General features: G+C 37.1%; 1 protein-coding gene across 5 annotated transcripts in view; it reads right to left on the bottom strand.

Moving 5' to 3' along the window:
- Positions 1–24,138, bottom strand: part of PCCA (propionyl-CoA carboxylase subunit alpha) — a 432,199-nt gene that overhangs the window by 266,844 nt on the left and 141,217 nt on the right. For all 5 annotated transcript variants that reach the window (XM_031655643.1, XM_031655642.1, XM_031655639.1 and 2 more), the window contains exons 9-10: positions 10,259–10,337; positions 5,179–5,281 (exon numbers count right to left, since the gene is read on the bottom strand). In XM_031655643.1, the coding sequence (XP_031511503.1) occupies positions 5,179–5,281; positions 10,259–10,337 (182 nt within the window). The remainder of the gene's footprint in view (positions 1–5,178; positions 5,282–10,258; positions 10,338–24,138) is intronic.

The following is a 24,138-nucleotide window of genomic DNA, read 5'->3' as shown; positions in this document are numbered from 1 at the left end:
TAAACAGCAGATAACATCAGTCTTAATATTTTATATGGCTGCTGGAAAAAACCAAATAAATAAAGATTATGGTTATAATTGGTCAAATGTAAAATAAATAGTTAATATATGACTGTAAAGTTAATTTTTAGGAACAAACCCTTTCTGAAACTCAAGAATGATTCCAAGCAATGAAGGAAAACATAACAGTAATAAAATGCCAATAAGTTGGAATTTTCTAAGACTCAAAGGTGGCTGCATGAAGTAAATCTAAAAATATTTGAAATCATTAAAATAACTCTCAACCTCTTTTTAAATTCTAGTTGACGAGAAAGTAAAAGTAGACAGTCTCCAAGCAATAAAGCCAAAATAACCATGAATTCTCAGAAATATTTCCAACTATAAAATATCAGATTCATATACAGAATCAAGAGTTTGTTCTTCTCTAAATTCTGTATAGTCTCCCAGTTCATTTTTTTAGAATTCTGTGTACTTACTAGGCACTCAACAAAAATGATTTGGTGATTATTTATTCCATTAAATAAATGAGGAAGCCATGAAATCAGAAAACACTATAAATAAATACTGCTTTTAAGAGCAGTTAATCCTTAAATGCATCATGAGTTTTTTAAAAAATGTATAGGTTTACACATCCTGAATGTAGAAAAATCTCTAAGTTATACTGCTTTTTGAAAAAGCTTTCTTATAATACACTATGTCACATAATGCAAGCCCGTTGGTATCCCTAGACCCAACCCAGGAAATGCCAGTAGTGCCCTGGTTGAGAAATACTGGTTTACGCCACAAAGAGAGGTGCCATTCACGCTGCCAGTGCAGTTTCATTGTGGAAAGGACATAGTATATAACGGCTTATGTGAAAAATAATAGGTGACACACACATATATATACTTCATAGACTATGTACAGAGGAATCGCCAAGAAACAGTAACAGTGCCTGCATTTAGGGACAGAAACTAGAGGACTTAGGGATAGAGTAAAAGGGATGCTTACTTTTTATTAATTACCCTTTATCATGTGCAGAAATTACCTAATATAAATAAATAAGTGAAAACTAAAGAAAAGTAAACTAAAAACCCTTCCAAGTATAGATCAGATATGAGAACATCTGTGTTGCCTACTTAAGTTACTGGGAGGCATTTTCGCCTATGTTTGAAAATATCACCCAGGCTGTATGCCACGGCTAAATAAAATAAACTAAAAAGCTGATCTAGATATGTAATTACTTAACACAAAATAACAAACATTTATTGAGTATTAGTAAAGCGAAAGACAATGGTCTGGTTGCTGGGGACAGCAAATGAGTAAGACCTACTCTCTACGCTCGAGGACCTCATGGCCTATTAGGAAATTCAACTAGTTAAAGATAAAACAGCCTACCTAAGTGGTCTTCCAGTAGTGTGAACAAGTGCTAGATGGGGAATACAGTGAAGGACAAAATTAATTCTGCCCCTAGGATCTTACAAGAACGACAATCTAAATATCTCCCTTAAATTACAGATTTAAAGAGCCAAGTGTCTACTCAACACCTACACTTAGATATCTAATGAGCATTTCAACCTTGATTTGTTCAACTTTATAACCGGATTTCCTCCCTCAGAAACAAGCACATCTCACAGTCTTTTCCCATCTCAGTAAAAGGCCATTCCATTCTTCTCATTTCTCAGGCCAAAACCCTAAAATCATCATCTTTTTTTTTCTTGAACATAACATCCATCTATTAGAAAATGTGGTCTACCTTCACAAAACACCCAGAATTCAATCACATCTTACCACCTCCACTGCCAACCCTATGGCCCAAACCACCATCATTTTCTCAGCCAAATTACGACAGCAAGAACCTCAAAAGGGATCTCTCGGCTTTCATGCTGGCTGTCAATTCTAAGAACCAATGACTACTGTGTGCCTCCCTTTCTTAACTGTGTCAAATAGGGGTATTTATTGGAGTGTCATATCCTTTTCTCATCATTGTACACTGGATGAATGAATATCAGACTTTAAATTCAGGTATTTGCACCAGAAGAAGTCTCAGGCTGGGCACAGTGGCTCATGCCTGTAATCTCACCACTTTAGAAGGCTGAGGTGGGTGGATCATTTGAGGTCAGGAGTTTGAGACCAGCCTGGTTTCAACATGATGAAATCCCACCTCTACTAAAAATACAAAAATTAGCTGGGCATGATAGCACACGCCTGTAATTCCAGCTACTCAGGAGACTGAGGCAGGAGAATCACTTGAACCTGGGAGGCAGAAGTTGCAGTGAGCCAAAATTGCGCCACAGCACTCCAGCCTAGGCGACAGAGCAAGACTCCGTAAAAAAAAAAAAAAAAAAAAAGTCTCATCCAGACCTGGACCAAGTTGGAAAGGAAGTTGCATGTATTCTGTTTATGACAAGGCATGATCATTGAGGGCCAAAGAATGGGTTGTGGTAGGTAGTATCCAAAGATGACTCCATGTACAACCCAAATCCTGGTAGTCCCACCCTTACATAATCCCATCCAGCAATGATTCTAGACTGGGAAGGAACTTTGCAAATGCAACAAAAGTCATTTTGTGCCAGTTCTAAGCCTAAACCTTCAAAGGCTAGGACAGTGATTTCAAGCAGCTCTGACCACTGACAAGAATTCTGGACATCCTTGTAGAAATGCTACATGGAGAAGACATGTAGAGATACCCCAAGACTTCACAGAGAGAAAGACAGAGGCCCCACTGCCCACCAAAGTGTCTCAGCTGAGCTCAGGCTTTACATCATCCTTCCAGGGCACCTAACACGGGACACTCAGTCAAGTCACAGTATAATGACTGCCCCAGAGAACAATGTGTGATGCAAAAGCAGCGGCAGCTGAACCCAAGTAACCCAGAGAATCATGAGGAATCGTTAAATGTTGTGGTGTGCTTTGTGGAAAAACACACTATAACAAAAAATTGACCATTTTAACAATTTTTAAGTGTACAGTTCGGTGATCTTAAGTACATTGAAATTCTTGCATAGCCTTAAATGTTGTTTTAAATCACCACATTCTGGGGTGGTTTGTCACTGAGCAAAAGGTCATCAAAATACACAAAATAAGCAAGTGGTTTTACCAAAGATACCAGATCCGAAATAATATTTATAAAAGAAAACGTTTATAACAGTATCTAAAATTATAACAGTATCTAAGCTATACTGCTTCCTGAAAAAGCTTTATTATAATAGACTATGCCACATAACACAAGCCTCAAATATCGAAGAATAAATCTAATGAAAGATACACAAAACCTCTACACTCAAAAATACAAAACAGTGCTGAAAGGAATTAACAAGACCTAAATAATGGAAGAGATATTCCAGTTCATGGATCCATGAAAATTCAACTTTGCAGGCTGGGCACAGTGGCTCATGCCTGGAATCCCAGCATTTTGGAAGGCCGAGGCAGGCAGATCACTTGAGCCCAGGAGTTCGAGACCAGTTGGGCAACAAGACAAAACCCCGTTTCTACAAAAAAATACAAAAAGTAGCTGGGTGTGGTAGCACACGTCTACAGTCCCAGCTACGGGGAGGCTGAGGGGGAAGGATTGATTGAGCCTGGGAGGCCAAGTCTGTAGTGAGCCATGATTACACCACTGCACCCCAGCCTGGGAGACAGATAGAGAGAGAGAGAGAGAGAGAGAGAAAAGAAGGAAGGAATGAAGGGAGGGAGAGGGAGAGGGAGAGAGAGAGGGAGAGAGACAGAAAAAGAAAGAGAGAGAGAGAAAGGAAGGAAGGAAGGAAAGAAGGAAGGAAGGAAGGAAGGGAAGGAAGGGAAGGAAGGGAAGGAAGGGAAGGAAAGGAAAAGAAAAGAAAGGGAGAAAGGGAGGAAGGGAGGCAGGGAGGCAGGAAGGCAGAAAGGAAGGAAGGAAGGAAAAGAAAATTCAACATTGTTAAGACGTCAATTCTCCCCAGAATAATCTCTAGATTCAATACGACCCAAATACAAATTTCCCATCAGATGGGGTGTGTGGGAGTGGAGGTGGAGGTGGGAGTGGGTGGGTGTAGGCATAAGTGTCTGTAGGGGGAACAGGTTGACAAGTGAAGTCTAAAATTTTCATGGAAATTCAAATAACCTAAAAAGAATCAAAACTATCTGCAGAAAAACAATACATTTGGACCACTTACAGAATCAGGTTTCTAGATTTATTATAAAAGCAAAATAGTTAAGACAATGACAAAATCTCACTTAATTTGCAACAAATGGTCACTGCAATAAATGATGCTGGAGAAAGTGGATTATCAGAATTTAAAAAATTACTCTGACCCTGCCTCATAGCAAACAAACAAAATAATAATAATTAAAGGAGAGTAACAGACTTAAATATCATACCTAAAACAAAAAACTCCTAACTAGGGTACACAAAGTAGACTTAAACTTGACTTCACTGTAAGTCAGAACTTCTGTTCTTTGAGAGACATTACTATCAAAGTGAACAAGCAAGCCGCATGAAGGGAGAAGGATACTTTTTATATCATGCCCCTGTCAGAAAATATAAGGTCAGCAAAAAACCTTTTATTTATCTGGTTCTCTCTCCACACCAAATTAAGATTTTAAAAAATACTTAAAATTCGTTATTTCTAATTTGACATTTTTTAAAATCAATTTTAGCTATTACATATCAATTCATAGTCATAATGTATAAAATTAGCATGAAGGCATTTTCAACAGGCAAATGAAAATTTCAACAGACTTGTCTTCTTCCTTGTTTTATTTTAGAAAACTCCATTTTGTTTTACCACTTTAAGGATTAATATCTTAAACTGAAAAAAGAAATGATTTACGGATCTCTATACAACCAGCTCCTTGCAGAACACCTGTCATAGCAAGCTACATGGACATGTGGTAAACTGAAGTAGTACAGGAGTCCAGGTCAGGCACTTTTCTTTTTTAAAAAATGCCCTATAATGGCCCAGTCTTGGAACGACATAGGCTGGTCAGCTATCTTGGGAATGCTTTTTGTGAAGGTAGATTTTTGTATCATTCCCAGTCTCAAGCAGCATCCTAGCACTTTAACAGAAAGTACAACAGATTCCAAAGGCAGGTAATCGATTTATTTTGTACGTATCAAAACAATTCACAATCATTGTAAATGGAAGAAAAGATCACTCCAATAGGATTAAATGATATTATTTTAAAGTCACAGTAATGAAAAAGCATTCTAAACGTACCAACCTGGATTTCTATATGACGAGGATTATCAATAAATTTTTCTATTAGTAGTCTATCATCGCCAAAACTAGAAGCAGCTTCTTGAGAAGACAATCTAAAACCATCCCTGCAAAAAAAAAAAAAAAAGAAGAAGAACTGTCAGACTAACAAAACAAATAGAGCTATCATTATAAAAGAAAACACATCAATTAAATATTTATTTTGGCTTATGTTGAACAAAGCAAAAAAAACTTTCCTCAATGTACAAATAACTAAGTTAATTTTGGTTGATCTGCAACTTTTCCACTCCCTAACTCTGTGACCACGGATGAGTTATTTAACTTCCCAGATCCTAGATTTTCCATTGAAACAGGAATGCCGATACTTTACCAACTGCTAAATATGATTTTTTTTTTTTTTTTTTTTTTTCTTTTTGAGACAGTCTCGCTCTGTCGCCCAGGCTAGAGTGCAGTGGCAGGATCTCGGATCACTGCAACCTCTGCCTGCCGGGTTCAAGCCAATCTCCCACCTCAGCCTCCCGAGTAGCTGGGACTACAGGTGTGAGCCACCTCACCCGCTTAATTTTTGTATTTTTGGTAGAGACAGGGTTTCAACATGTTGGCCAGGATGGTCTCGAACTCCTGACCTCAGGTGATCCACCCGCCTCAGCCTCCCAAAGTGCTGGGATTACAGGTGTGAGCCACTGTGCCCAGCCTAAATATGGTATTTTAATCAACCATACAGAGCAAGTAAAATTAATTCCATTTCTTCAACCATAATATACCTTAATTCCACTAGTAAAAATGTAAAAATACATCTGTTTGATTCAGAAGTCAGAAGATGCAAAGAAAAATGTAAAGGGTTTAGTACCTGCATGACTGGAGTGGAACTACAGCAAATACACTCATTGAGACTGAACATCCAATAGGAAGATTCTCAAGAACATTGCTTAATATTTTAAATCCACATCTTGCAATGCAATTGCCTCCCACATACACCCACACAGATCATTATAATTTTATCTTCTATAAAATTGATCAAAATTAGTAATTATAAAAGTATAGTTTTTAAAAATAAAAATATGGACCTAATTATTGCTTTATATATTTTGTTCACAAACTATAATTTAAATCATTACTATTAAAATATGCCTATTATTCAAATAAAATAGGCTCATTTGACCAATGCATTAAAAACCCAAACTTAGGCGGGCACAGTGGCTTCCCTGAGGTCAGGAGTTTGAGACCAGCCTGGCCAACATGATGAAATCCCGTTTGTACTAAAAATACACAAATTAGCTGGGTGTGGTGGCCCATGCCTGTAGTCCCAGCTACTCAGGAGACTGAAGCAAGAGAATGGCCTGAACCCGGGACGCAGAGGTTACAGTGGGCAGAGATTATGTTACTGCACTCCAGCCTGGGTGAGAGTGAGACTCCATCTCAAAAAAAAAAAAAGGAAAAAAAAAAAAAACTTGCTTGCCTAAAAGTAATTGAGCATCTATTGCCTTCTATCCATTGATAAACTCAGCATATTAAATTTAATTCCTTTACATTTAATAGTTTCTTAATCTGAAGATTAAATACCTATATTTAATGTACAACATTAAAACCAATTTTTCTAATCCCCTAAGTGGCAAATGGTACATCTAGTATTATTAGAAATAACTCTCCAATTTGCTTATTTTTGTGCTTTAATTCCTTTTATATTTAATAAAGTTTCTTAATCTGAAGATTAAATGTCTGCATTTAACGTACAATACTGAAACCAAATTCTTCCAGTCCTTTAAGTTGCAAATGGTCCATTTGGTAATATAAGAAACAACTATCTGATTTGCTTGTTTTGCGTTTTCTTTAATAATGTCGGCTCTATTGCTCTATTTGTTCTGTTAGTCTGACTGTTCTTCCTTTTTTTTTTTTAAAGGATGGTTTTTCATCTCAAGAGCTGCTTCTAGTTTTGGCGATGAGAGACTACAAATAGAAAAATTTAATGATAATCTTCGTCATATGGTAATCCAGGTTGGTACATTTAAGATGAGTTTTAATTATCACAACTTTAAAATAATATCATTTAATCCTACACTCCACCTAGTAATATTGGAACTAATTTGCAGCCAGGCACCGTGGCCCACACCTGTAAACCAAGCACTTTGGGAGGCTGAGGCGGGTGGATTACCTGAGCTTAGGAGTTCGAGACCAGCCTGGGCAACATGGTGAAACCCCGTCTCTACTAAAAAACAAAAAATTAGCCAGGCGTGGCAGTATGCGCCTGTAGTCCCAGCTACTTGGGAGGCTGAGGCAGGAGAATCGCTTGAACCCAAAAGGCAGAGGTTGCAGTGAGCTGAGATCGCACCACTGCACTCCAGCCTGGGCAACAGAGCGAGACTCCATTTCAAAAAAAAAAAAAAAAAGCGCGCACACACACACACACACACACACACAACTGATTTGCTTGTGTTTGTACAACACTGCAGGTAAAACTGATTAGAAGAAAAATTTTAAAACATTGCAAAAAACTCTTATTTCTCAGAGGTCTCAGAGGAAAGGTATCAGTCCTCCATTACATCATTGATTTAGGGGAATAAAGTTTAGATCTCAGGAGGCTGCAAACTTCAAAGAAACTGGAAGCAAAATTAATTAGTTTTCAATACCATACAATCAACTTTTTATTAGATTGGATATAACAACAGAAAGAAAAAATATAGCACTTTACAGTTTGCCTCCACCATAATGATTGAGAGCTTTCATTTTGCATTTAAACCCACACCACCACAAGTAAAAAGTCAAAGTCACCAAAATAAAATAAACAGCAAGTTTGAAAGAATTGCCAACAACGTATTTTAGAACTCATGGGAAACTCTATTATGAATATCATTTGTGGCACTCAATTATACATTCATTCAATAAGTATTTACTGAACTTCGTGCCTGAATATATTTCAGATGCTAGGAATACAAAAATAAAAGAGAAATTGCACTCACAGTGCCAAAAGTCTTAGTGGGGATATTCAAAAATAGAGACACAATTTCTCAATCATGCGATACACTTCATTTAAACTTGAACAGGGAAAACAAAGTCAGAGACTACTATGAAAATATCTAAGTGAACCTTCAACAATCTTCATAATTCTCACCCAAATTTGCTATATAATAATTACAGGTTGGGCGCAGTGGTGCATGCCTGTAATCCCAGCACCTTGGGAGGCCAAGGCGGGCAGATCACGAGGTCAAGAGATCGAGACCATTCTGACCAACACGGTGAAACCCCGTCTCTACTAAAAATATAAAAATTAGCTGCGTGTGGTGGCGTGCACCTGTAGTCCCAGCTACTCAGGAGACTGAGGCAGGAGAATCGCTTGAACCCAGGGGGCGGAGATGGCAGTGAGCCAAGATCGTGCCACTTCACTCCAGCCTGGGTGACAGAGCGAGACTCTGTCTCAAAAAAAAAAAAAAAAAAAAAAATTACAGTTTTTTAAAAATCTTTCAGATGTCCTACAGATTCTAAGACAAGTCATAGATGCTACTTCCCCCCGCCAAAAAAAATAGGAAAGATGTTACAAGAAAAAGACAGCCCTTAGGATAAAGGAATAAAGCAATTAAGCACTAAATTTTCCTTTGTACCTGAAAAATAAAATCTTTGTGGATTATGTAAAAACCAATTACTTTCTCCAGAGGGAGACAGGAAAAGAAGGGGTGGATAAGTTGTGGCATGGTGTTCACGGTTAGTGGCTCCAAAAGACAAGCACAGGCATGTTTGCAGTACTGTTCTTTCCCTTTTCAGGTAGTTTTGACTTTCCAAAATAAATAAGGGATATAGAGCAACTTTTTAAAATGAGGAGCTTGTACTATTAAATCTAATAGTCACGCCTGTGTGGATCTCAAGTTTTCTGAGATAGTTTATTTATCAAGTTGAAGAGAATAATATTTTAAGTAGAAAATTATTCATGTATTTTTATTAATTTTATAAACATGTTTTGAATCAATGTGCTATTTACTAGCCAAGAAAGAGCTAAATTATTTACACAATGATGCCTAATATATGAATGGATATGGTGATTTCTCAAAATATTAAGCTCTTAAATTAAAATTTATAAATCAACAGCAGCACAGCAAACCTCACTTCTAGGAAACTATAAAGAGTAATCTGCACCATAAAAGAGTATATTACTAACAGTAGCCCTGGGGAAATGACTAATAAGAAACCTGAGATCCTAAGATGAATAATGAAAAATAAGCGCTAAGCATTCAGTGAAATTGCTATGTAAGTACTGTGCAAAATAGAAAAACAATGAGAAAAAAATTTGAAGTCCACAAAATACACATTTCTTGCAAAACCATTGTGTTCGACTTCTTTATGATACCATTCTTTCCCACAAAATGGGCTGTGGCAGATTGTCTTTTCCAAAGATGGCCACAACAGTATCTCCCATTCCACATGCTCTTCTAAGAATCTCGCCCACTCTCTCATGAAGACGTGGAGACTCAGTCCCCTCCCCTTGAATTTGAGTAGAAGCTGTGTTCACTGGAGGGAAACCTGTGTAACTTCTGAGACTGGGTCATAAAAAGTATTCTAAATTACAGTAAGAGTGCATTCCATATAAAGGACACAGTAATTTCAAACTCAAGGAAAAAGAATATATTTCACACTCTAAAATTATCAAGGTAATTCACTACTTTTATGCACTAGCAAAGGAAAGCAAGTACATACTGAGGTAATACATTAAGTCTCAATGAAATTATAACTGCTTTTAAATATAGTTGGTTTAAATCTTTAGATGACATTTAGAATTATATAGCCAAATCTTAGTAATTTCTGCCCAGAAAATAGAATCATGACTGCAATTTTTAAAAATATACTGTAAAAACAAAAAGAAAATCCTTTGTTAATGTTTAAAATAGTAAAACCCTTTCTATAATAAGATAATCATCATCAAAATATAAATAAGGAAGGTTTCCACATAATTTCAATCTTTTTCCCATTCAAAAGTGTAAAATTAGATGGTTACTCTAATTACTCCATTATGCTTTTGGTATCTGTTTACCTGTCAGTCTAATAAAACTCTAGTAACTGCAGTTTTCATCAAAAGTGTATTTTGGACAGCCTCTCACCTGGTCTCTTCATCATCCCAAGCGATGCGCATGCCTTTCCCACCACCACCTGCTGAGGCCTTGATCATGACAGGGTAGCCTAACAGCAGGGAAGAATTAGACAGAAGTTCAGACTTTGATCATAGGGATGTATGAACATGACAACTGACCACATGTTCAATAACGCAGAAGACAATAATTAATTTATTTAAAAGTTCCTTTCTTTAGAGTCAGGAAAATAATACCAATGTAATAATGTATTTAAAAAATGAGAGTGTGACCACTATAAAAGAAAAAAGGGTACTTGTACCAATAAACATAACATTTTCCCCAGTAATAAAAGCTAAGAAAACATACATAAATTAACAGTGGAGTCCAAAAACAGAAGTACAGTATTAAGTAACCAAAGAGATAAGAAGCAACTTATATAGCACCAACAAACATGTCCAAAACTGAGGTTTGCATGCATAACAAACTAAATTCCCTTTTTTCAAAAATGGCAATTTTCAAGTACTTCAGGTATTTTCATCTGAAGAGTCACAGAGAACCCCTACAGCTTTTATCAGCAAGAACTGACATGATGGTACTGGGGAAAATCCAAACATGGCTATGATACTATGGGCTGGAGCAGAAGCTCCAGGGCTCACTGGTATCAATGGAGAAGCTATTCCACTGTTCCATACATTCAACAGGGTGTTATGAAAATACAAAGGTCAAAACAAAGGACACTTCCAGCTAAAGTTTTAAACTCATAAAATTGTCATCAGTTACATGATTAAGTATTTAGTTATTATACAGTAAAATTTTTGACAGCAGGAGTCATTTATAACGATTTATCAAGAAAAGTGTAAACGTCCCCTTTAGATGTTTTCTAAAAACAAGGTAGAGATACTCCTATGTTTGGGACCATTTGTTTATGATCTTTTCTAAAGAAAAAAGAGCTCAGAGAGCCCTTATCGATCCTTCCTGGCCTGTGATGCTCTAACAGCACTCAACTCAAGCTATAGGATCCTTAGAGGCAGAGGGAAGCAAAAGCCAAACGTCACAGACCTTTTGAACCCCAAACCACAAAACATCACTCTTAACTTCAACTTCGTTAAAATGGCACCTGCTTCCTAAGTGTTTTACAATTAATTTAATTTAAAATTTTTATATGTTCATGATGTTTATATGGGCTGGTATTTTTGAAACAATGTTCAGTGCACTGAGAAGAAAGATAATATGCTCTTACATTGGGAGCCTTCAAATCCAAGAAGAGAGAGGCAAAGGACCCAAATAATTCTATCACTGGCTATTCAAAACAGAAAGGATCATAGAGAGTAGACAGAAAAATAATTAAGAAAAGTGTATTATCAGAAGGGCCATCTAGGCTGGGCACAGTGGCTCATGTCTGTAATCCCAGCACTTTGAGAGGCTGAGGCGGGCGAATCACGAGGTCAGGAGATTAAGACCATCCTGGCTAACATGGTGAAACCCCATCTCTACTAAAAATACAAAACTTAGCTGGGTGTGGTGGTGTGCATCTGTAGTCCCAGTTACTCAGGAGGCTGAGGAAGGAGAATCACTCGAACCTGGGAGGCAGAGATTGCAGTGAGCCAAGATTGCGCCATTGCTCTCCAGCCTGGCGACAGAGCGAGACTCCATTTCCAAAAAGAGAAAACAAAGAAAGGGCTATATAAATGATGCTAAGAAGAATGAGCAGGACTTGAACATTTCAGGCAGGAATAGTGGGGAAAACAGAGGTGGAGATTATAGGACAAGTTTAAGGAATGAATAAAACAATTCAGTTGAAGTACAGAGTTATCTGCAGGATGGTAGGGGAAAGAAAACACAATAGAAAACATAGATGGGTACAAAGTATGCAAGATTGTGCACGCTTTGATTCTTGATTCTGCACGAGTTTTAATCCTGCATGAGAGAGGCAAGAATGGTATTTGTCTCATTCACAATAATAAGCATAAAATAATCAGAATGAAATCAGTAGAGAAGAATTAGCCTGTTTTAGGGGAGTGAAAAGGCCCAATCTAAAAATTTGAAACTGGTATACCTGCAAAATCCTGTTTACAACAACATAATAGATCCTTACCCCTATCCTCTCAAAACAATATTTTATCAATGTATCATCACAAACCATTTATCCATGTAACAGGAAACCACTAGAGCTGAGAGATAGCCCACATCTCCACTACATTCAGTTCCCTCTGAGGATTAGGAAATTTGCAGTTTTTCTGGTTCCAGTTACTAATCTTATTTTAGTCATTTATTGTGGACCCTGGACTACACAGTGATTTCTGAATTTTGATTTGTGAATTTGTGAAGACCTCCCCAGCCATGTGGAACTGTGAGTCCATTAAACCTCTTTTTCTTTATACACTACCCAGTCTCGGGTATGTATTAGCAGTGTGAGAACAGACTAATACACCTCCTTAAAAGGAGGTGAATGTCCTAGTAGAAGAGATTGTTTTAAAAAAAAAACAAAAATCAAGCCCTAGTGCTCTTCCCAAGTTTTTCCTCACCTTCCAGGTCCTCTCATTGGATGCTTACTGCTACTACCTTATCTCACCCCAGACACAGAAATGACTCCCCTACTGACACTGCACCTCCAACACAGAGATAGTCTCCACTCCTTATTCCCTTCTGCACAATAAAAGAGGCACTAACACTTCCGAAAAGAAATTTACTAAGTACTATATGAGAAAATACAGAAGAAAATACAGAAACTTAGGTTAGCAAAGTACTACAAAGTTTCCATTCCTACTTTTCTGGACTCAGTTTTCAAGGGCACGTTTAAGTGCAGGAGAAGATATCTTCTCTGGGTCCCTCACCTCCCAGCTACCAGTGTATCTTACTTTCTACCACAAAGCAAGCAGTCTTCTTTCTAACTCTACTATCAAATTTGTATTCACAGCTTAAAAAATGTTTACTGAATATACACTATCAGGCTTATCTGGCTCTCTGCAGGCTACGAAGACCAGCAATTCAGAAAACTCCCTGCTATCTAGCAGACAATGATATACAAACATACACGCATCTAAATATATGCGGGACTCAGGTGGAGTGGCTCACACCTCTAATTCCGGCTACTTGGGAGGCTGAGCTGGAGGGACCGCTTGGGTCCAAGAAGTCAAGGCTGCAGTATTTATTTATGTATGTACATATATTAATATAAATAATAAGTGCATGTATGTCTTATATACAATGTAAGATAGTGATGACTGCTACAATAAAACAACACGGAGGGAATAAATGTAACTGAGTGATAGGGTTACTGCTCTTTGAAAATGCTTCTCTAAGGCCGGGCGCGGTGGCTCAAGCCTGTAATCCCAGCACTTTGGGAGGCCCAGACGGGCGGATCACGAGGTCAGGAGATCGAGACCATCCTGGCTAACATGGTGAAACCCCGTCTCTACTAAAAAATACAAAAAAAACTAGCCGGGTGACTTGGCGGGCGCCTGTAGTCCCAGCTACTCGGGAGGCTGAGGCAGGAGAATGGCATAAACCCGGGAGGCGGAGCTTGCAGTGAGCTGAGATCCAGCCACTGCACTCCAGCCTGGGTGACAGAGCGAGACTCCGTCTCAAAAAAAAAAAAAAAAAGAAAATGCTTCTCTGAGAAAACTGGTATTTAAACTGAGAACCTAATGACGAGATAGAGAGAGCACTCTGAAAATCAATGAGGGGGGATGAGTCTAGACAGAAGGAACAAGTTGGAAGGTGTGATACAGGAAAGGGAAGTACCTAATACAGCATTTTAAAAGATCACTTTGGCTGCTGTGCAATGAATGAATTGTGAAACAGCAAAGGTAGAAACAAGGAGCTGATGAGGAAGCCTTTGCAGCAGTCCAGCTAGCAACAGAGATAGAGAGAAAGACAAAGACTAGAGTTAGCGATAGTTTGGATGTGGAAGATAAGGGGATGAATGAAGGAAGATTCTAGGCGCTTAGGAGATCTTCCATTTAGTTATGGATTCCAGGTTAAAAAGAATTATCTTTTTTGACCAACTGATAATGTCATGTTTACCTACTCAAGACATGATAAATAACCTTACTTTTCAAGCAAAATCCATGCCACACATGATAGCACAACCTGGTAACTTAAAAGCTGATAAAGTGACGCCCTATCGATGCAACAGGGGCAAGCCGTATAATAAAGAATCTTACGTGGTTTTCTGGCCTACAACTTCTTGAATTAAAATTTCATAGAATATACTTATGGGAAAGGAAAAATAAAAAGAAGGGAAAAGAAAAGTATTTCTTAGGAAATGTCTTATTCCTAATATAGCGGTACTAATCAGAAATCTCTCATGGATCAAAGAGAAGATGTGATGGGGAGTGGGGGTCTTCTTTAAAACCAATCACAAAACACCTATAATTAACAGCAAGGCCTTTGTTTCCTCAAAGAAAGGTCCAAGGTAAAAAGAAAACAGAAGATATTTCAGGAAGTAGAACAGTCCTCTAGATGGATAGAATAGGTCCTGATATGGGTTATAGGACATCAGAAGAGAAAAGACCCCCCCACTTCAAGAAGGAACTCGGACAGAAAGGAAAGAAATCCCCAGATGAAAGTTGCACATGAGAATTACATAGAAATCAAATAGTACGCGCTGCTTTGTTTCGTTTCTTTATGCTCCTCTAATGTAAACTAGTTCACTTGCCTTTTGGATCCCCTCAGCCTCCCTAGAAGGGAAGGTGTGGGTTTGTGTTTATTGTTTTGTGCTGATGGTGGGGGGTGCTCTTCATGACCATGGTATTTTTTAAGAATCCAGGGTGGCTGTTTGATAGAATATTCCACAATTTGAATATAACTGATTATTCACTCATTAAATTCAAGATTTTTAAGAAATCTTAAATACAACATAGTTGATATTGTATCCTCGAGTTCTTCCATCACATCAAAAGTAAAATAAAAAGTCAATTTATCCCAAACTGATAAAGTTTGATTACTTAAGATGGCATCTATTAAATTTCCTCACAAAAAATATGCCATTTTTTTCTTAGGAAATAATCTGACATTGATAATTTGAAACTGTGATGATCCTATATCCAAACAATTTTCACCCACTATTAAAAATGAACATTAATGATTCCTGCTTTAATCAATATCAACATTGTTCACTGCACGATGATTAAAAAAACATAAAGACAAAGATCTTTGCCTGTCTTCTTTGTTGTTTCTGCAGTGGCTGAAACTGCCTAAAAAATAACATGCAAAGTAACAGTTACTAAGTAAATGTATTAGTTAATAATCTGAGCAGCTGTAAGTCATTATTTTTACTGCTGTAATCTATTTCACCTATGAACATACTGCAGCATTATGCATTCCACTGTGAATGGACATTCAGACTCTATCCTGTTCTATTTATATAACAATGGTCCTTTGAATATTTTTGTACTTGTTGCCTGGAACTTTGCATATGAGTTTCCTGTATCTATGCAAAAGAGTACAACTGCTGGATAGTATGAAACTCTTATAAATTATTTATTTAAAAAGATCAAATCTATTCACTTTTCTGTATCTTAGTTATCATAATACTTAATCGTAATACTTACACAAACCAGCAGTCCAGGACTCCTGTACTGGCCTACTAGCAGAACTCCCTACATTTGCCCCCATCCAAGTCACACAGCAGTCAGTGAAATTTTCTTAAGGTATATATACTATCATATCTCTCTCCTGCCTACATCTCTCATGGGTTTACATTATACTACAAAAAAATCATAGATGTATAATGAAACAGAAATTATGAACCAAAGGATAGGAAGTGTGGCGGGTAGAGAGACAGCGTAATATAAACTTGTCTAATCAGAACACCAGAAAGGGCTATGCTAGACTTGCCCTAAGAAAACTTTTTTAAAGCCTAAAAGGCCTTAACCTAAACAAAATTAACGTTCCTACTAGACTAAACATCAATATCTTCTAAATAAAGGTAACAAACTCCAAACACACAATATAACATTTACAATGTCTAGAATCCAACCAACTATTAAGAGATAGGTGAAGACACAAAATGTGATACATATCAGAAGGAAAATACCTGACAGAAATAAACCCAGAAATGCAGACTCTTAAAACAGTTGTTACAAATATCATTATAAGTTACAGCTATTACAAATGGGTAAAGTGATTTAGAGAAAAAAATAAACATGATGAGGAGATAAACAAGAAAAAAACAAAAATTGTGAAGTTAAGTTTTTAGATATTAAAATGACTAAAAAGTCCAATATTATATAAAAAGAATTATATACCATGACCAAAAGGGATTTAGTCCTGGTATGCAAAGCTGATTCAACATCTAAAAATCAGTTAATGTAATCCATCACATTAACAGGCTGAAGAAGAAAAATCATATGATCATATAAATAGATGTAGAAAGTGCATTTAACAAAAATCAACAATCACTGAGTTCAGCAAACTAGGAATAAAGAGAAATTTCTTGTACTTGATAAAGAATATACACAAAAAGCCTACAGCTAACATCACACTTAATGACAAGAAACTGGATGCTTTCTCCCAAAAATCAGGAACAATACAAGAATGTCCCCTCTGACAACTCTTATTCAACATCTGACTGCAGATTCTAGCTTATGAAGTATGTCAACAAAAGGAAATAAAGAGTAAACAGACTGGGAAGGAATAAATAGAACTGTCTTCACCAGTGAATAACATGACTGTCTACGACGGAATTCCAAAAAAATCAGCAGCAACAACAAAATTCTTGGAACTAATAAGCAATTATAGAAAGGTTACAGAATACAAATTAATACACAAAAGATGATCTAATTCCTATATACCAGCAGTGAACAACTGGAATTTGAAATTAAAACAATGCCATTTATATTAGCACTAAAGAAATAAAATAGGCATGAATCTTAAAATATGTACAGTGTATCTATGAGGAAAACTACAAAACTCTGATGAAATAAATGGATGAAAATCTAAATGTACAGATAATCAATGTACATGGATAGGAAGACTGAGTATTGTTAAGATATCAATCCTCCTCAATATGATCTGTAGGCTGAACACAATTAAAATCAAAGTCCTAGCAACTTATTTTGTAGATATCAACAAACTGATTCTGAAGTTTATATGGAAAGGAAAAGACCCAGAATAGACATCACAATATTGAAGAAAAAGAACAAATTCAAAAGACTAACACTACCCAACTTCAAGACTTACTATAAAGCTACAGACATCAAGACAGCATGGTATTGTCTAAAACAGACAAATTACTCAAGAGCCCAGAAATAGAGCCACACAAATACAGTCAACTGAACTATGACAAAGAAGCAATGGTAATTAAATGGAGATAGTCTTTCCAAACAAAAGGTACTGGAATAACTGGATATTCATTATGCAAGAAAATTAATCTTGCCACAATCCTTATACCTTTCGCAAAAATTAACTCAAAATGGATCTCAGACCTAAATATACATTGCAGAACTACAAAATTTCTAGAGAAAAATAGAAGAAAATTTAGGTGACTTTGGTTTAGCAACAAGTTTTTACATATAACACCAAAAGCACAAACCATTAAAAACTGACACATTTAGCATCATTAAAATAAAAACTTCTGCAGTCCAAATAACATTCTTGAAAGAATACAGACATGGTCAGGTGCAGTGGCTGATGCCTGTAATCCCAGCACTTTGGGAGGCTGAGGCGGGCAGATCACCTGAGGTCAGTTCGAGACCAGTCTGGCCAACATGGCAAAACCCCATCTCTACTAAAAGTACCAAAAAAAAAAAAAAAAAAAAAAAATCAGACATGCGTGGTGGCAGGTGCCTATAATCCCAGCTACTCAGGAGGCTGAGGCAGGAGGATCACTTGAACCCGGGAGGCGGAGGTTGCAATGAGTAGAGTTCACACCACTGCACTCCAGCCTGCGCAACAAGAGTGAGACTCCATCTCAAAAAAAAAGAATAAAGACATAAGTTCTAAACTAGGAGAAAATATTTACAAAACCCATACCTAAGAAAGAACTTGTATCCAAAAGATACAGAGCTCTTAAAACTCAACAACAAGAAAACAAACCACCCAACTGAAAAACGAACAAAAGATTTGAACGGACATCTCAATAAAAAAGAAACACAGATGGCAAATAATAGTATGAAAAGATGCTCAATATTATATGCCATGAGGGAATTGCAAACTGAAACTATGATATACTACTATGCACCTATTAGAATGACTAAAATCCAAAACACTGACAACACTAAATGTTGCGAAAGATGAAGGCCACCTGAAGGAATGTCTCCAAGTTGAAATTTCTATAGCAAACACTGAAACAATAGAAATAGAGTAAAAAATTTCCAACATAGTGGAGGGGGGAATGGGAAGGGAAAATAAAATAAGAACAAGAGACTTTTTTTTTAAGTCATCATCAAAAAGAAGCCAAGAAAGAAAACAGAATCCAAACAATGGAACAAACAAACCCCCCAAAAAGTAGAATACATAAATAAATCAAAATATAATTTTAAATACAATAAATATGAATGGACTAAACTCTCCAGCTAAAAGACAAGCTCCAGCAGGCTGAATAGAAAAACAATAAAATAAAAATCCAGTCCAAATTTAGATGTGCATTTATAAAAGACACACCTAAAACAACAGTTCACTGGCAGATGAAAAAGATAAAGAATGATACAAGGATAAAACAAAAATAAGTTTGTTTAGGAATATTAATACCCTAATTAGACTTGAAAACAAAAAAATTAGTCATTATGTTTTGATAGCTAAGGAAACACGATACACTGTAATATACCTATTATCTAAACAGGGAGAAAACCTAACAAGCAATGAAAAATTGGAAAATCCACTTTTTCAAATATAGGTCCATCAAATATCCAAAAATGTCATAAGAAGGCTCGATGTAGTGACTCATGCCTGTAATCCCAGTACTCTAGGAGGCCGAGGCGAGCGGATTACTTAAGGTTAGGAGTTTGAGACCTGGCCAAACATGGTGAAACCTCCTCTCTACTAAAAATACAAAAAAATTAGCCAGGTGTGGTGGCAGGCACCTGTAGTCATAGCTACTCAGGAGGCTGAGGCAGGAGAATTGCTTGAACCCAGGAGGCAGAGGTTGCAGTGAGCCGAGATCATGCCAATGCACTCCAGCCTAGGTGACAGAGCAAGACTTTGTCTCAAAAAAAAAAAAAAAAAAAGGCCGGGTGCGGTGGCTCACGCTTATAACCCCGGCACTTTGGGAGGCAGAGGCGGGTGGATGATGGGGTCAGGAGATCAAGACCATCCTGGCTAACATGATGAAACCCCATCTCTACTGAAAATGCAAAAAATTAGCTGGGCATGGTGGCAGCCACCTGTAGTCCCAGCTACTTGGGAGTCTGGGGCAACAGAATGGTGTGAACTCAGGAGGCGGAGCTTGCAGCGAGCCCAGATTGCGCCACTGCACTCCAGCCTGGGCGACAGAGCAAAACTCTGTCTCAAAAAAAAAAAAAAAAAAAAAAAAAAAACACTCAGGCCAGGCACAGTGGCTTATGCCTGTAATCTCAGCACTTTGCAAGGCCAAAGTGGGCGGATCACCTGAGGTCAGCAGTTCAAGACCAGCCTGGCCAACATGGTGAAACCCCATCTCTACTAAACTACAAAAATTGGCCGGGCGTGGTGGTGGGTGCCTATAATCCCAGCTACTCAGGAGGCTGAGACAGGAGAATCACTTGAACCCAGGAGGTAGAGGTTGCAGTGAGCCAAGATTGCACCATTGCACTCTAGCCTGGGCGACAGAGTGAGACTCCGTTGTCTTTAAACAAAAAAAAAAGAAAAAGAAAAAACCTCACTAGAAGTTTTGAATATCCTAATAGGTAGGTTTGACCTCTTGAGTTATCTATAAGACATTGCATATAAGAATTTGAGAATATAAATTCTTTCAGGAACATACAGAATGTGTATTCAGAGTGACTTATTCCTTGGCCATAAAGCAATTTTCATCAATTCTGAAAGATTTTTAAATGAAAAACATGATACTCTCTGACCACAAAGCAATTAAGTTAGAAATCAATAATAATACAAAAAACTAATTTATTTTCGGTTATTTAGAAATACATCACTAGGCTCGGCATGGTGGCTCACACTTGTAATTCTAGTACTTTGGGAGGCCAAAACAGGAGGATCAGTAGAGCCCAGGAATTCGGGACCAGCCTGGGCAACATGGCAAAACCCTGTCTCTACAAAAAATACAAAAACAGCAACAACAACAAAAAATTAGCCAGGAGTGGTGGCTTGTGCCTGTAGTCCCAGCGACTCCAGCGGCTGAGGGGGGAGGATCTCTTGAGACTAGGAGGTCGAGGCTACAGTAAGCCATGATCACACCACTGCACTCCAGCCTGAATGACAGAGCAAGACTCTATCTCAAAAAACTAGAGAATTAAAATACATCACCAAATAACATATGAGTCAAAATCGTAGCAGAAATCTGAAAATACTTAGAAATGAACAATCATGAAAAATATATGTCAAAGTTATTAAGTAGAGTTCTCTGGCTAGATCCCTAGTTTAGGACATTGCCCCAACTGTTGGAAATATTGTCAACCAACAGCTGATTTGTCCTCAGCTTTCTGCCTAAGGTCATGCCCCTTCCTAGGGGCAGCCCACACCCACTAGTTAGTTGATACAGGTGTATAATGGCTGAATCCTCTTGCCCGAACTTGGAACAACTATGAAAGACCAATAAATATTCACAGCTCTCTAAATTATTAGCTGATGCCTTTGTTGAGAGAGAATCAATTCAACATTTCCCTTGGCTCAGTTTCCTTCATTCCCCCTCAGGTACTGGTCCCAAAAGTATTTCCCCCAATAAACTTCCAAAGTCTACCTCCAAGGGACTGCAAGCTATGATAAGAGGAGTACATTTGGAAAGCCTATTACAGTGATGTAGGCAAGGGATGACACTACCTTAAACAAAGAGAATAGCACCAGAAATGCAGAGAAGTAGATAAATTCAAGAAATATTTAGGAGATGACGGTGATAATCTGCAAATTTCAAAATCACACAATGAGATATAATAGTAAACATCTCATCATGAAGAATCTTATTGATGATTATCGAAATTGAGGCTTTTCTATATGATCTATGACATTGCAGATAGTGGAAACTCCATCAGCCTTAGCCACTGAATAAGGACAGCACAGAACCAAACGCCTCCTTCCCACCCTATAACCTGACGGATGAGAAATGAACATAAAGAATGAAGAAAAACTAAATCTGTGTTGTTTAGAGTCACAGGGGAGGGGCAATGAAAATGTGGTATAGTTGAGCTCTGGTGAACTAATGACAACTCCGCATACTCTAATTAAATTAGCATATTACTACAGTTTTCCAAGGAATCCAGTTCAGAATCTACCAGGAAATTTAGCTGCCATGCACCACGTGTTGGCTACACTGAAAAATTCCTGCTGTAGATACAAACAAGGAGACAGTTTAAGTTCAAGCAAATTGGGGAAATACACTCTACTATCAATTCATTACTCATTTCTCATTTGATCATAATTTTCCACTGATTTTATTGCTATCTTTAAGTCACAAAATAGTTACATTTAGTTTCATCATTATCAATTTAGTTTTGGAGTATCATTCGAGTTGGCACACCTCAGACTGAGGTAATTCTCATTTGTGTCAATACTATTTGGGGTCTGTAATTATCCAGTAACTAGTAAACATATATATGTTGGAGTCTATGATTTATCCACATCTCTACTACTACTGCACACACACACACACACACACACACAGCCTTTCCTCAGTTTGTCATACACATATATACAAATAACTACATAAACATATTTAAATAAGACTGAATCAATATTCAGTACCTATAAAGATATAATCAAGATGTATTATACACTAAACAAACCAATACATGACACTATTTTATGACACTATTTCTTTGGCAGATAAAAGCAAAACTGATTTTGCCTGCCTATTATTTCTCTCTACTTAGGCAAATAAAAACACTAGATCCCTAACTCTGCTCCAGGGATTGGAAATCAGTGCATTTCAGTGCACAGATTACAGCAAAACGCTTCACACACAGGAAGTTTCCAAACAAAAAAAGGAATTTTTTTTCACATTACAATGTGTTTCCACATTACTGCCTGAATGTTATGCACAGCCTTTTCCAAGAGAGTAACAGAAAAAGGAAAAAAATGGTATACACAAATGACTAACAATAAAACAAGAGAAAGAAGATGAAGGACTGAGAGAAATAAAAAGAGGCAGAAACAGCAAATTTAACAGTAAAAGACAGAAAAAGAACTTGTAAAATTATGCTTAAACCCAAATGTGCATGTTGGAATAATAAAAGAAAATATAAGCACCCACTGGAAAGGAAAGAAGAAAAAAAGCCACAGAACACATGTTCCTCTCTCCCAGGGAATATCATTTTAATCTCAAATGACCACATCACTTCAATAATAGGAAAACAGTAAAATAAACATCTCATTATTTAATGGATTTCACAAAGATTACTCTAATGCCATTTTCTTTACCATAACTTTTCCTTAGGCGTTTGTTATTCAATCTCCTTAAATATTAAATGTCTTCTCCTGAAGACCAAATTGGCAAATAAATTAACAAGATGTAAGATTGTGAAGAAGGTATAAATTGTAACGTTTTTGCAAAGGTTTCTTCCATATAACCTTAACTCCAGAGTCATATACAACATGTGAAAATTTTTCTAAGTTGCATGAAATAGACAAAATAAAAAGATTTCCGACTTAGCCACATATTTTATCCCTCTTAAGTATGAACAATTGGTTGTATATAAGCAACACAAGCAACTTTTTAAAAAAAATGTTACATTATGCCAAATGGAAGATGAGAAGAATAGGCAAAGGCAAACAGCCAGGGCAGAAAAGAAAGGACTACCATAGCCCCCACACACTAAGCAGAGACAGAGCAGAGGCCGTCAGAAGACTAATAGTAAAATAAGTCAAACGGGAGAGCTAAACTTTCAAAGAACATAAGATGTCATGGGAACAGGTTAGTGTAAAGGCAATAAAGTTCAGTAAAAGACTTTCATATATTTGAATCTTAGATTCCTATAAATCTCTATTAGTCCAACCTAATGAACACAAGGACGGCCTACAAGAATTGATGACTAGTAGTCATTAACAAGTATATACAGAATTTATTTGAATAATCCTAGATCATGTTGTTTCAATTATCTATTTGCTGAAAGTTTATAATGTTTTGCTTAATATTCCTTCTTTTTCCCAGGTATCTCTATTATAAAACTGAAGATTAAGGGGGAAAAGGGAGAAAATTATAGCCAAATTCTGGTCTATAAATATTACAAAAGAACTTTAAAATATGTGATTGCTTAATTCATTTCTATACATATGTATACATATTTCATTTTGATTCATTCACCAAATAACCACTTGCTGAATATATACTCTGTAACAAGCATTAAGTAATAGAAATACAAAGAAAACTAACTCATGGTGAATTTTACTACAAAATAGTAACCAGCCAGATGTGATGGCTCACACCTGTAATTCCAGCACTTTGGGAGACCAAGGCAGGGGGATTACTTGAGATCAGGAGTTTCAGACTAGTCTGGCCAACATGGTGAAACCTCATATCTATTAAAAATACAAAAATTAGCCAGGCGTGGTGGTCCATGCCTGTAGTCCCAGCTATTGGGGGGCTAAGGCAGGTGAATCGCTTGAACCCGGGAGGCAGAGGTTGCAGTGAGCTGAGATCACGCCACTGCCCTCCAGCCTGGGCAACAGAATGAGACTCTATCTCAAAAAACAACCACAACAACAATGAAAATTTTACTCTAAAGTAGTAATCAAATTAATATAAAGCAATCATTTGCAAAGAAAAATAAAATTTATGTATTGCAGAGAATCCTATACTATTTTAAGAAAAGAGCAATCCA

Source organism: Papio anubis, chromosome 15 (genome assembly GCF_008728515.1).
Source record: "Papio anubis isolate 15944 chromosome 15, Panubis1.0, whole genome shotgun sequence".
Lineage (NCBI taxonomy): Eukaryota > Metazoa > Chordata > Mammalia > Primates > Cercopithecidae > Papio > Papio anubis.
Note: the sequence above shows the minus strand (reverse complement) of the source record. Positions and strands in the feature narration are given on the sequence as shown.